Source organism: Colius striatus, chromosome 2, assembly GCF_028858725.1.
Source record: "Colius striatus isolate bColStr4 chromosome 2, bColStr4.1.hap1, whole genome shotgun sequence".
Classification (NCBI taxonomy): Eukaryota; Metazoa; Chordata; class Aves; order Coliiformes; family Coliidae; genus Colius; species Colius striatus.
In genome coordinates this window covers 104,283,043-104,297,250 of record NC_084760.1, presented here as the reverse complement: position 1 = coordinate 104,297,250, position 14,208 = coordinate 104,283,043, and the positions used below count along the sequence as shown (strand labels likewise).

At 35.6% G+C, this 14,208-nt stretch overlaps 1 protein-coding gene across 9 annotated transcripts in view; it reads right to left on the bottom strand.

Annotated features, from left to right (window-relative positions):
• Nucleotides 1-14,208, bottom strand: part of STXBP5 (syntaxin binding protein 5) — a 109,193-nt gene that overhangs the window by 33,772 nt on the left and 61,213 nt on the right. For all 9 annotated transcript variants that reach the window (XM_061991667.1, XM_061991668.1, XM_061991665.1 and 6 more), the window contains 8 exons: nucleotides 13,383-13,455; nucleotides 11,089-11,236; nucleotides 10,622-10,689; nucleotides 9,551-9,591; nucleotides 7,340-7,560; nucleotides 5,754-5,932; nucleotides 2,390-2,515; nucleotides 1,805-1,956 (listed from right to left, as the gene is read on the bottom strand). In XM_061991667.1, the coding sequence (XP_061847651.1) occupies nucleotides 1,805-1,956; nucleotides 2,390-2,515; nucleotides 5,754-5,932; nucleotides 7,340-7,560; nucleotides 9,551-9,591; nucleotides 10,622-10,689; nucleotides 11,089-11,236; nucleotides 13,383-13,455 (1,008 nt within the window). The remainder of the gene's footprint in view (nucleotides 1-1,804; nucleotides 1,957-2,389; nucleotides 2,516-5,753; nucleotides 5,933-7,339; nucleotides 7,561-9,550; nucleotides 9,592-10,621; nucleotides 10,690-11,088; nucleotides 11,237-13,382; nucleotides 13,456-14,208) is intronic.

The following is a 14,208-nucleotide window of genomic DNA, read 5'->3' as shown; positions in this document are numbered from 1 at the left end:
TGTACTTTTTTTTTTTCCCCTTCAAGTTTCTTTAAAAATTCCAGGAACAAGAAATAGGACAGATGTGTTGGATTAAAATCAGTTTCTAGAAGTAAAATTATTACTTTAAATGGACTAACAAAAATATTTACGGTGAGTGAACAAGTAAATAAAAGAAATTCAGATGTTAACATTTCATTGCCATGAGATGACTTACTTATATAAGAGGTGCGAAGCTTTTTCACAGACTCTGAATATAAGTTAGAAAGGCCGCACATGCAAGAAGCCACAGTCAGCATACCTTTATGAAGCAATGAAAAAGGAAAGACGGAGACACTAACAGTACATTTGAGATAGAAAAGCCAGCAGAGTAACTTCTATAATCAGGTTTATAAAATGCTATTGCCATGCAGATCATTAGTATTCAAATGTAAGATGAACAAAAAAATACATGATTTCATGAAAAACATTCATGAGCAAAAAGAAGTTCATTAACTAATATCTTTGACATACATCTGTACCTCAGTTATGCAGATCCAATACATTAAAATAAAAAAAGCCAAGAACATAAAGTAATGTTTAACACTCCAAAAAGGCAATTTATAATCTAAATGCATGAAGTAGAATTTAAGCCCTTTATTCACAAGGGGAACTGATGGAGTCAACGAATAAAGTTATTACTTTCTCTCAAAAAGTATTTTTTTTTAAACCAAGTTTTTTATTTATTACAAGAGAATACTTTATCTGACAAGATACCAACTATGTATGTTCTGCTGTATGTGCATGACTTTTAGACTGGTATTGAAAAACACTGACCACTGCTGAGTGGATATCTCTCTTAAGCCAACGATTCACTAAAATACATCTTAGTGCATCCATTTGTATTTAAATAAAATATTACCTACACAACTTACCTGAACTTTACTCTGGATCTCTTAAAATAAAGCAATCAACACTACACTATGAAGGGTTTTTTTTTAAAAATTAATTATTTTTTAATTTAAAAAAATAAACATTTGAGGCAGTGGTGACATTCATCATTCTGTCTTCAAATCTCTTCAAAAGCAACTTAAAAGTATCCACCTCATATCAAGGAGGAGAAAGTTTTAAAACACTAGTTTTTGCTTTTGGCAATAAAAAGCTTGGCATTTTGACTGAGTAGTCACTTTCTTTCTCAGCTGCAAAGGAACATGCTTCAGCTCATTCTTAAAATCAAAGTTCATTTTTCAGAAGAGATTTATTTTACCAGTTTGTATTTCAAAGTTTATTTGGTTCATTTTAAATCAAATGTTTCATCTCAAACATAACACAACAGTATACACAAATAATATACTTTAGCTTACTGGTGACATTTTAAGTCAAAGATGAAAATAGGAAGCCCAAAGATTCCAGCAAATACATTGGCTGTCTGTAAACATTAACGTGTTTATACAATCATGTTATATGAGTACTAAGTTCAACAGAATTACATGCTTCTTCATGCTGTGTTATAACTTGATAGTTAAAAATGCATAAATCCATTGTACATTCATACTTACATCTATTCACACAGATAATGTTTTCCTACATGCTTGTTGTTAAAACAAACATTACACTGAAAAATAAGTGACCATATCAAGTGTCAGTAGGTTCCACTAAGAGTTTTTATAGAAACATGATATATAAATCTGCGGTATAATGACATTAGGGCCAAATCAAAAAGAAAGGAGGAAACCACAAAGGAGAAAGTATGCTTGTGTTCAGAGAATACACACTAATACAGAAATAACCAAGATAAGCTCAAAAGAAAAGCATAGATGGTTAAAACAAGTTTTGGGTTACTCACCTCCAGATGGCTGTCGAGTTTTTCGGGGTGATCGTGGTTCCCTACGATACGGATCATTGGAGCCATACAGTTCAATAGTGCCTAGATTCAAGAGCACTGTCTTCTGGAGATAATCAACCATGGCAATACCATTACAGTTTCCAAAAACTACTCTGGAGAAAGAGAAGTGGAAGGAAAAGATAATGCCAATCAAATGTTGGTGAAGTGTTATTTTGGTAATTGTTGCTGGGAAGTATTAAAATGCTGAACAACTTTTATGAGTACCCTAAATTATGCATATTTGTAAATTTAGAATTTTAGAATGCACTATAACTTTTCTCTTGTAGAAAAACCCAATACTAGATCACTGACATTGGACTTGACAAGCTGACAGAGCCTTAAATGACACCTACTCTTGGCTGTACAGTGACAGGAGAGGAAGGGTGATACTGATGGTAACATAAGAAACAAATCAGCATCTGCCATGATGCAAAAGGAATTATCTTTTTAGCACAGGAGATCAATTGCCTGTGTTGTTCATGTGAACGTAGGTAATTTTAAACGACTTTAACAGAATAATGAACAATTTGCATAGAATATACTTACAGGCCGTATGCCGAGTTGACTGCTAAGCTAGTTATCTGTTGAGGAGGTTCTCCACTCACCCACACGAGCTGGATAACTAGCTCAGTTTGGTAGCCTGGAGACTGCTTGAGAGGAGAATTTTTAACTCTGCAAAGTAAACAAAACATGGTATCTTTTTATGACTCTCCACAGTCTCCTTTCTCCCTTTTGGGCTCAGAATTCATTAAATTCTACACTGCAGTGAACTTAAACTTGAAAAAATCTCAATAAAAATTTCAACCCAAAAAAAGCACCATGTTGGAACTAGTCACTCACTTCAAGGGTCCTTTTGATTCATTGTCTAATTTAAAATTAATTCAACAATGATCACAAATGCTTAATTTCTCCTTTCAAAGCAAGGCATAAAGCATGAGCATGCTGTATTGACTTGAATAAAGACAGTCACTGCCTAGAAGAAATATGACCATTATTTTCAGTTCCTGAAAACTTTTATTCAGAGAATGGAAGGGAGTGAGGGGTGCATAGGAAAGAAGTGTAGTGAAAAGTGAAATTGTAGCAGAATATAGTTAAGACAAATGAAAAAAAAAATGAAGGTTCAGTAGAAAAAAAAAAAAGAAAGCAGGGTTGACCAGTTGTATTGAATCAATCTGAAATGGGGGACTTTTAGCTTGTGGAAAGTTTTTTGCTTGCATGTTGATAAGCAAACTTACAAATGTCCCACAGAAAGGATAACGTATCTCATCTTTTAAGGTGAAAAAATGTTACATAAAATAAACTCCTCTGATTTCTAAATTCCTCTTATTTTACCCATTCATTCTCATTAATACATATTTTGATTTCCCAGTAGTTTACAGAAATTATCAATTTTCCAATTTTTCTACTCTGTCCAGTTGTCTTTAGAAAGACACTTCTACAACTCAGTACAATCAATAAGATATGAGAACTCCCAAATAAAAGCACATGAGAAGTAGTTATTTCCTGGATGGATGCACTCAAAGAATTAAAACCTAAGACCTTAAAACTTCAGAACACAAACAACGCATATATCTTAATTTTACATCTGATAAGGAAGCTCAGTGTAGATTCTGGAAGGAAAAGGGGACGGTTCAGAGACCTCATAATGCACTCCCTCCAGAAGAATGAAAAAAAAAAAAGCTTGTCTTTTTACCATTAACTTCTTAAATGAGTTAAAGTTCACACAGGAGTAATCTTAAGGGAAAAAACCTCCTAATTTAAGAAATCTGAAAATTGGCTAAAAACCTACACTGCCAGCAGTATGAGGCATCATAAAAAACCCAAGATACATGAGAATGGAACATAGATATTTTGGTTTTTTTTCCCCCAAGAACACAATGATCCCTTGGAGAGTTATGAAAAAAAGATTACACGCCTAAAGAGAGCTACATCTCATTTTTACGTATTTTTCATTGCTTTTGATTTGGCTTTAAAAACCTAAGTCTCTGGAAAACCAACAGGTGAAATTTGCTCAACATATTTAGTCTAAAGTTAAGGAGACCTGCAAAATATTACATTGCCTGTTCATTTCAAAGGAGACTAAGGTTTCAAATAACTATATTCCAGCTCTTCAAAATGTTTACTCAAAAGCATGACCTATCCATAGCACAATAGCTATAAATAGGTCAAAGTTACCCAAGTTACCCGAAGAAGGTAAGAGTCATAGAATGGTAGGGGCTGGAAGGGACCTTTAGAGATCATCTAGTCCAAACCCTCTGCAGAAGCAGGTTCACCTAGATCAGGTTGCACAGGAACATGTCCATATGGGTTTTGAAGACATCCAAGGAAGGAGACTCCACAATCCCTCTGGGCAGCCTGTGTCAGGGCTCCCTCACACTCATAGTGAAATAGTTTTTTCTTATATTTAAATGGAACTTTTTCTGCTCCAGTTCCATCCCATTAACCCTTGACCTGTTGCTAGATATAATAGAATAAAGGGATGTCCCAATCTCCTGACATCCACTATTTAGATATATGTAAATATTCATGAGATCCCCCCCCTCAGTCTCCTCTTCTGCAGACCAAACAGCCCCAGTTTCCACAGTCTTTCCTCATAAGGAAGATGTTCCAGTCCACTGATCATCTTTGTGGCCCTGTGCTGGACTCTCTCCAGCACTTCCCTGTCCTGAGCTGCAGAGCCCAGAACTGGACACAGTACTCCTGATGAGATCTCACCAGGGCAGAGGAGAAGAGGAGGAGAATCTCTCTCAACCTGCTGGCCATATTCTTCTTGACGCATCCCTGGATGCCATTGGCCTTCTTGACCACAAGGGCACATTGCTGCTCATGTTCAGTTTATTATCAATCAGGACTCCCAGGTCTCTCTCTGCAGAGCTGCTCCCCAGAAGGTCAATCCCCAGCCTGTACTGGTGCATGGGGTTGTTCCTTCCCAGGTGCAGGGCTCTGCACTTGTCCTTGTTGAACCTCATGAGGTTCCTCTCTGCCCAACTCTCAAGCTGGTCAAGATTCTGCTGAATGGCAGCACAGCCTTCTGGGGAATCAGCCAGTCCTCCCAGTTTGATGTCATCAGTGACCTTGCTGAGTGTACACTCTGTCCCCTCATGCAGGTCGTCAAGACTGGCCCCAGAATCAATCCCTGTGGAACCCCACAGGTCACAGGCCTCCAACTTTATTCTGCGCCCTTGATCATCACCCTCTGGGCTCTGTCATTCAGCCAGCTCTTGATCCACCTCACTGCCCACTCATCCAAGTCACACTGACTGCGCTTTCTGATGAGGATGTTACGGGAGACAGTGTCAAAAACCTTGCTGAAGTCAAGGTAGATGACATCTGCTGCTCTCCCCTCATCTAGACAGTCAGTTATGCCCTCATAGAAGGCTACCAGGTTGGTCAGACAGGATTTCCCCTTGGTGAATCCATGTTGACTCCCCCTGATAACCATCTTTTCCTTCATATGTTTAGTGATGATATTTAGTGATGACTATGTGGTTGGCTGAGTGGCTTTGCCAGCAAATATCAGGGTGGTTGAAGACCCCCATGAGGACCAGGGACTGTGATTGTGAGGCAGCTCTCAACTGTTTGTACAAGGCCTCATATACTTCCTCCTCCTGATCAGGTGGCCAGTAACAAACTCCCACAACAGTATCACCTTCATTACCCTGCCCCTTAATTTTCACCCACAAACATTCATAAGAGTTTTTTTTAAAAAAAGCTTATCAAGTTCAAAGAAAGTAAGATTTCATTTTTAATTTCTTAAAGGAGAGTTCACATTTTAGGTATTTGGAAAATGTTGCAATAACAAATAAAGCATTTGCACTAAAAATGACATTTCTATGATAATATAAAAATACACACATTCACATTCTTGTAAAGTTTCATATATAATGGAAGTATAACAGAATATACTTACTTTAGACATGGGACATTATCACGAAGGCCATCAGATGAACTGCTACTAGTTGATGGATGAGACTGGGGAACAATGGATTGAGGATTGGAACCTGTTCCTGGAGTTGGTAAAGGTGGCACCTGCTCACCATCTGGAGATTCAACATCGTTAATTTCATATAACAGACGTACTTCCAGCATCTGTAAATTAAAGTAAAAAACTCCATCTTTAACTTTTGTCTTTCAGAATACTAGATGTGAAAGTGACTTAGAATTGAAGATACTCGTGATACAAGCTACATCCAGGACTCTTCCATCAAGATATAACAGTAGTTTAATGAACGTTACAACCTAAACACACATATGCAGTCTACAGAAATGATCATACTAACTACTACAGACAATATTTGAAGATAATTCAAACTTGAAAATCTAACTTATTCCCCAATAGTTTTGGAAATTAAGTTTGCTGCTTAATATCTGGAAAAGCTTCGGTATTGGATACTTTTAATTATCATTCCGTCCACATAGCAAATTCTCAGTTACAAAGATGACTTGTTTTATGTAGCTCAGAAATAAAAACAAGAGCTTGAGGCATGTAGACAGCTAAAGTTTATACTGTTGTAGCTCTGTACACATAGGACTTAGTTCAATGTTTGATGTTACACTAAACTGGACCATACACTTTAAAGAACTGTGAGTTCATCATGATTTCAGATTTCCTTCTGCTGGACTTCAACAGCAGAAAAAAAAAAAAGGTCTTCCACTCTTTTATTATCATCTGCAAAGCAGAACTTAACTCATGGACTTAAATGAAGCAGTATAAAGTAAGATTTTTAAGCATTCCTAGTACCAAAGAATAGTTTGCTAGGGGCTGATTTGTAAAAGTCATGCAGAAAAACTATTCACTCATAAGTAAACACGAGATAGGAAAAAATATGCCTCATTTCCTTAACTAAGACTTACCTGAAGAGGTCAGAATAAGAGAGGCAGAAGAGCAACTACAGTATGATTTATGTTTTACTTAGAACATGCAACATTTCATAATTAAATGGCTTGCAATCAGCTTTCAGCTCATACATTCAGGTAAGTTGCATGCATGTGTCTGATTTAAAAAAAGACTTCTCAAACTCCTGTAATTGTTATTTTATCTTATATAGAATAAAACAGTAACACAGCAAAGTCCTTAAGGCATGTCTAGCATGTTTCTACTCTTCTAGCTCTAGATACTGTAGAAGTTTTGCCAAAAGAGAATAGTAACTATTAGGAATCAAGGAAAATTAAAAAGGAATCAACTCAAAGCTTTGAAAATTCTTCAGGTCTGCATCTAACTCACTTTTGTCTTCATATTATCTTTGATACAACCAAGTATTTGCTTGGATACATACTATTATCAGTGCAAAACCTGGAAAAGCCAATGAAAAGCAAAATCTTGGTGTGCAATTTTCACTTTTGCCAAATTACAAAATTTATTAATTTTACTTCACAAAAATACATCTCCATTTTGAAGCAATTGGTTTTGTCCATTTCATTAATAAAAGGAAAGACAATGAAGTATTACAGTGCTACAATAGTCATATGAAGTTAAAACACAGTTATGCTAATTACCGGAATGACTTCTGTCGTCACTTCCTGCTTGCTGAATCTGTAAATAATGACGTGTGCAGAAACTCCAGCTATGCACAGCATTCTACTTTCTGGACACCATGAGATGATCTGAATAGCATATGGATCTTCATCGACTATATCTGTGTTTGGCCTGTCATCTTTATTCCGTGATTTTTCAAATACTTTGGCTGTTTTTAGCTTATAGAGGACTTGCAGCGTTACTAGGAACAAACCAAATGGAGATAAAATTAGTTTTGATATTAACAGATGATTTTTCTCTTTTTTTTTTTTTTTTTCAATTTAGAGATTTCTCTTCATAAGTTAAGTCACTTTATTCAACAAAAGAGGGCTAAGTAGAAGCGCTGAATAACTGTAGACTCTGCCCATAGAGTGCATCAGTTGTCCAATGCAGGATCAGTTAGTATTAACCCCTCCCCCCTGCCCCGATTCCACAAACAATAAACCACAAAACCCACTCTTCCTGAGAGACATATACTAAGCTTCAGTAATAAACTACGCCTTCACAGCTTCAAGGCTTGACTGTACTTAGGGATCTTGTTACAACATCTAGCTACATATGCCATATTCACAATTTAAACCTATCAATGGTACACAAAGTCAAGCTCCTTTCCTTTCTTATAACACTTGAGATCTATGGCCTCGCACCTGTGTTGTCAGGTTTCAGTCTCAGCTTTTCCCAATTTTTGTGTTTTTCTGTCTGATCATTCAGCACTGCCCCTCTGATCATTTCTCTTGACAGTATGTTTCCTAAAACTGTTCTAGTGAGGGCTCACTACAGTTTAAAGTTGTGAAAGGATTAGTCCATACTGGTTTTACATCTATTCCCACTTATCCCAAATGATTTTTGTGCAACACTACAGTACATTAGGCCTCCAATTTTTTTCCCAAAGATAAGTTCTGACTGTAAATCATTGATTGTATATTTAAATAAATTTCCTTGGATGTTCTTCAAGATTAGCGGTATCATTCCCAATTGTAAGTTTAATTTGATCTTACATTCTTAGAATTCTGTGATTCTACGACTTTCTTCCAACTGTCTTGGTGTTGCTTTCAAACTTCACTGGCATATACTCTAGTCAATAGCCCAAAACACTGCTGCAAATGCTAATCATATGGTTAGGAAAACTTTATTTATAGCATTCTTTCCCTTCCATTTTAAAATAAAGATGTAGCATACTTGCAGTTTCTCTCTTAACAGGTCTATTTACCTCTTTTTAGGAAGAAACTAAAAGTGTTTAACAGGATTTCTTTTTGACAGATCTATGCTGAATAGACTTAAGCACGTGGAATCAATCAGGTTCGGGTTGCTCTCCATCTCACCCCCGTCCTAAACTGAAATTGAATATCTATGACACTTCAAATACCATTCTTCCTAGTTTTTAAACATATACATCGCATCTGTTCCCACCCACACATGCCTTAGCATTTTGGAATCTCATCAGTCTTCCACAAGTTTTCAAAGATAACTGATAATGATTCCAAGATTGCTTCAGACAGCTTTTAAGCAGCAAGAGTAAGGTGAGTCACAATTAGATTAATTAAGGCATCTAACTCTGTGTAGTCCCCTCTAATCTGAAGTCTTACTGCATTTTTCACTGTTAGCTGTGTAGGCCATCAGATGCAATTGATCTGTTAACTGAAGAGAAATGTAAACCAGTCTAAGACTCTTCAGGGCTGTTCAACGTTCCAAAGAGAAGCGTCTATACTGTTCTCATGCCTTTCTTCACAAACATCTAGATTGTTTTATTAGCACATGGTTCCAGGTCTCCTTTTCAGACACTGTAATTTATGGGGAGCTGATGTCTTATAAATACCTTCCTCTCTCCTGTTTAAAAAGACAGGAATAACGTACTGAATTTCAATTGTAATAAAAATGAATGTATTTGCCTGTTGTGGATCTCTATGCTCATTAATGTGCTTGGAAAATATTTTACAATTTTTTCCATTCTAGCTGGCCCTTGGACTACCAGTGCATTTTCACCAAGGTGGTAAAAAAAACAGTGAAACAATTAACTAAGAAAAAATGTTCATTTTAGTTACTTCCAAATAAAAGTTTCCTGTGGAGTTACTGACTACATGAGACAGTAAACAAAGAGAACGATTAGTCTACATTTACATTTCATTAGAGAAATCAGTAAGTTTAAAAAACTCCTACTGTACAGGAAAAAAATCTCTAGTGAAAACACTTACTTGCTGAGGCATCCCAAAACTTGATTGACCCATCAGCATGCCTATGAAATATTAATTAATAAAATGAAAAAATGGTTAGTTGGAGTGTTAGATCTCTTTGCTATTGATTAGAAGATATATGGCTAATATTCTATTTTTATTAGTATTCTCAGTGACATTGTCACAATTTATTAGATGACATTTTATGAACATGTGCCCCAATTTATTTTGACAGAAAGGATTACAAAAACATTTGGAGGCTAGGTTCCTGAAATTCCACTGAATTCCACTGAGATGGTATTTACCATCTTAATTGCTGATTTCAGTTACCTGCATTTCCCATGAGTAATTTGGTATATCTTACTATGTTTTGTTTCTTAAAAGATGACTTTTATTTGGAGTGACACTTGTAAAAGAGATACCTAAATATCCTGTATTTCAGAGTAAATGAGTCACCTAACTTGTTTATTCATCCTTGAAATTGAGAATCTGATGACCATATTTTTTTAGGACTGTCTCCCAACGTCTCTGCAATGTGTTATATAAAGTGACAGCAATCCTCATTAGAGCTAATGGGCTGTTCTAAAACGACTTTTGAAGTGCTCTCAGTTTCAGTGATGAACTGCATGGTTTGAAATGAAATTTTGTTTATGATCCTTAGAGTAACAGTAGCAGGATCAGTATCAAGAGAAAGAAATAGTATTTGTTTGTCCTTTTTGAAATAAAAAGCTTGACTTCCCTTTGATAACTGAGCTCAATAACTATTTAATGGACTACTTAAAGTACTTTCCAAAAGGTAAGCAACAGAAGTTTCATTGAGGGTATATTGATAGCAAGTAGACATAATCACAATACCATATCATCATCATAATCCCTATAAAACACCTGCTATCTTGTTCCTACACTCCCTTCCATTTTGCTTTATGTTCTTGTTAATGACTCAAGAAAATTATGCCAATTGTTTCTAGTGAACACAATTTCTTAAGTCATTCAAGCCACTCTTAGAATGTTGTTTTTTCTAAGAGGAACAAAATAATCTCACTTCTACTTAATCAACTAAGGAAGTTATTACTACAGTATGGAGTCACTTACCCTGTAATAATTATCTCTGGATAACTCTGAGTGATCAAACCCCAGTTGCCCCCACTGATAGGCCATTCCTGTAATATTAACCAACACATTCAGGAATAAAATACCATACAGTGCATAGTTAACCTACTGAAATTACTGCATATACCGGAGATTCTAGTATTCCACATGACTTCAGGTAGTATTTAGACATATCCACTGCACAGGAAAAAGAAGTGGAAATCAAGGGCTACAAAACACATCTGCTCCAAGAAGTACCTTTGCTTACAGTCATATGGCAATCAATTGGAGCAACTCACAGAAGTGTAACTACAGGCTTGACATATGTCATATACTCTCTAGACATCTGTTACTAGCTACTGTCAAAGACACGATAGAATCAGATGGAGCTTTGGTCTTAGCATGGCCATTCATGTTTAGAGCTGCTGATTTTCAGTATTTTCAATTACACACGTACATACCGGACATACCTTCTTACTATAACCTTGACGTTTCTGTCGAGCTCCAACTGAATAGAGCGCAGGTATGAGGTCCACAGGACAATCCGCAAAATACTCACAACAGGTAACTGGAGATTCATGTATAGTCAAAGGATAGGGATTTTCAAATATAGGGTACCTTTAATGAATGAAAGAAGATGGTTAACCTAGGAAAAACCTTTTTTAAGAAAAAAAAAATACTAAGTTTACATTCTTTTCATTTTGAAAAAAAAAGCATCTCAAATCAGATTACAAACAATACACTATGCAACTTTACTATTTATTCAGTACACCATCAAGAGACTGTAGTACTCTAAATGGAACCTGACTTTTGTATCGTTTCTGGAATGTGACTATTCTGTACAGTTTTATATTTTTAAAAGCTTATTATTATAATGGCTTGTAGAAAACCTGAAGTCACCAAGTCCTCGCTGTAGTTATGGGGAGCTATGCATTGAGTTAACTCTTCAGTGTGTTCTTCCAGGAAGACAAACAAGAAAACTCCACTTCTCACTTTGCATTATTACACTTAGACATTATTCTTAGACAAAATGTTATAAAAAGTGCTGGACAAATTATGTGCCACTATGAAATCGGTAATTAAGTGTTGCTATCTATAACTTTCAGAAAGATCACTTTCTGAAAGTTATAGATAGCAACAGTTAGTTACCAAGTAGAAGCAAACACACACACACTCCCCACCACAACCTCCATGAGAAAAGTGCCAAAGACTTAATGAGGAAAGAGTAAATCATAATAGAAGTAAATATCTGTCTTCAAAGAACACTTACGTCCAGAAAAATGCATACTATCTGTACACTTTTTTGAAGTAAAAGGGGACACAGCATCTCAGCTCATTTAAAGGAAAAATTAGCAACAACAGATGAAAACATTCTGCATACCAATACCTTTATACTATTTTCTAAAGATTGAGAGAGAAAGAGGCTTCATTTCAACAAACTATGATTAATCCATATGAAAACACAGGGGAAAAGGCAACTTCCTGTAGCAACAAGAAGCACTAATTTTGTTATTTTTATTCAGATGTGGAACAATTCATACTTAGCAAGTCAATCATAACAAAGATCATTATAGAAGTCCTCTAAAAACCTAACTGTTGAAGGTTATTTTAATATGAAATGGAACAATCTAACGTAACTTCAAATTTCAGGAACTGCAAAGCATTTCACTTCAGAAGTCTTGTACAAACCTTTTTATTTCAAGTTCATTAAAACTTGTTTTCTTTTCAACATATGAATGTTGGAAGTTTAATGCCATTTTTATATCAGAAACAAGTTTTGGTACAGCATATGGCCACGTAACATTGGGAAAATCTAAATGAAATTGTTCAGTAGCTGCAGAGGTATTATAACTAAACTTAACATTCTTCCAAATAAAATAGAGTCTTCATTATCTAAGATATCACCATTAAATCTGAGGATTCATATTTACAGGTTTGTGTTTTGCCCTAGAAGGATATTCTTCATGAGTTTTTTTTAAATACATTGACAACTGCTGACTTCTAATCAGGAACACTACAAAAATCTTGCCTGATTCCTCTGCTACTGATCCCTTAATAGGGATCAGTTACTGCCTATACTAATTTCAAAACCCTTGATTAAAAAAAAAAGTAGGATCTGGAATTTTTAATTGATACCTAATAGCGACTATGGACAAAATAACAAGAGACTCAAAATGTGTTATGCAAGTATTAGTTGTGAAAGATGTAATAGGATACTACTTTTAAACAATTTCTTACCACAACAGTAAATCCTGGAGCAGATGTTACCATTCTAGTTTTATGTATATGATATTTATTGCATGAGTATTGAGTTACTTTAATCAATACAGATAGGAGTTCATTTAGCCATAAAATCAGAAAATACTTATGTGATGACATTAATACTCGGTGCCAGCGAAAATTACTTGGAGTAACTCAACAGTTCTTCCTTCTGCTCCTTTCCCCAACATTCTGATCTCCCCTCATAGCGCTAAGGAATTGACTTGAGAATAAACCATGCTAATAAAAAAGCAGCAGTGATCTATGAGGAATTTCTGTTGGTCAATCAAGACTGGAAAAACTCACATAATATTCTACTCATTTACTACATATTAACTTGAGAAAAGTTAATCTACAAAGAATCTCATTTCTGCTGAAGAAACTTCATATTTTGTATTCAAAACTATGTTCTGGACAGGGATGTATTACAGTAGATTAAAAAGCCAGAGAGTAAAACAACAGGTTGATCTAGTGAGCCATTAAAAAGACTACACAACATTCTTACCCATTTTGTGCAAGGTCAATCAGTACTAAGTCCTTTTCTAGAAGAACAACTACAGCATAGGGTTCCTGAAAGTCTGAAGAAACGAAAAAAGAGAGTTACTTTATTGGTAAACGTAGTTCTTGCATGCACAGACTCCAACACCATGATTAGTCCTCACACTCAGTCATCAAGTATAGAAAAGCCACCTAGATGACTATACTTTCTGAAGGTATATTATACACCATTCTATGATTCTATGACTTGTCCCCCTAAATACATTGATTTACATTTGGAGAAAGCATGCTCTCCCTTTAATTCAATATTCAACTTTCTTAATTTGCTAGAACCATTTCAAAAGATCAAATGACAGGAAAAGGATCACACAGATTAACTACTACAAACAGTATTTTAGTGAAAGAGTCAGTTACTGAACAGTAACATCCTCCCACCCCCAAAGTGCTTTTCCTTATATTAAGCAGTGTTTATTTTCTAATTGCTTACAGAATGGATTGAAAGGCAGATGATTTAACATTAAAGAAAGAAAACTGCAAAATTTTCTGACATCTACCTTACTCTCTTTCAGGCAGGCCTCAAATTTGGAGCTAAAAAGTTTCAAATACACTGATGGAACCTGAATGCTAAAATTCATTGGAGTCATTTGCAATAGAATATTATTAATCTGGGACAACTACCTGAACTATGATAAAGAAAAAATCCTCCTCTGCAGAGAAGGCTACAGGTTAGTGATGAACTTCATGTGAGTATTGGAATGAATGAAGTCACCAACCTGATCTAGATGGACCTGCTTAGCAGGGGCATTGGACTAGATGATCTCTAAAGGTCCCTT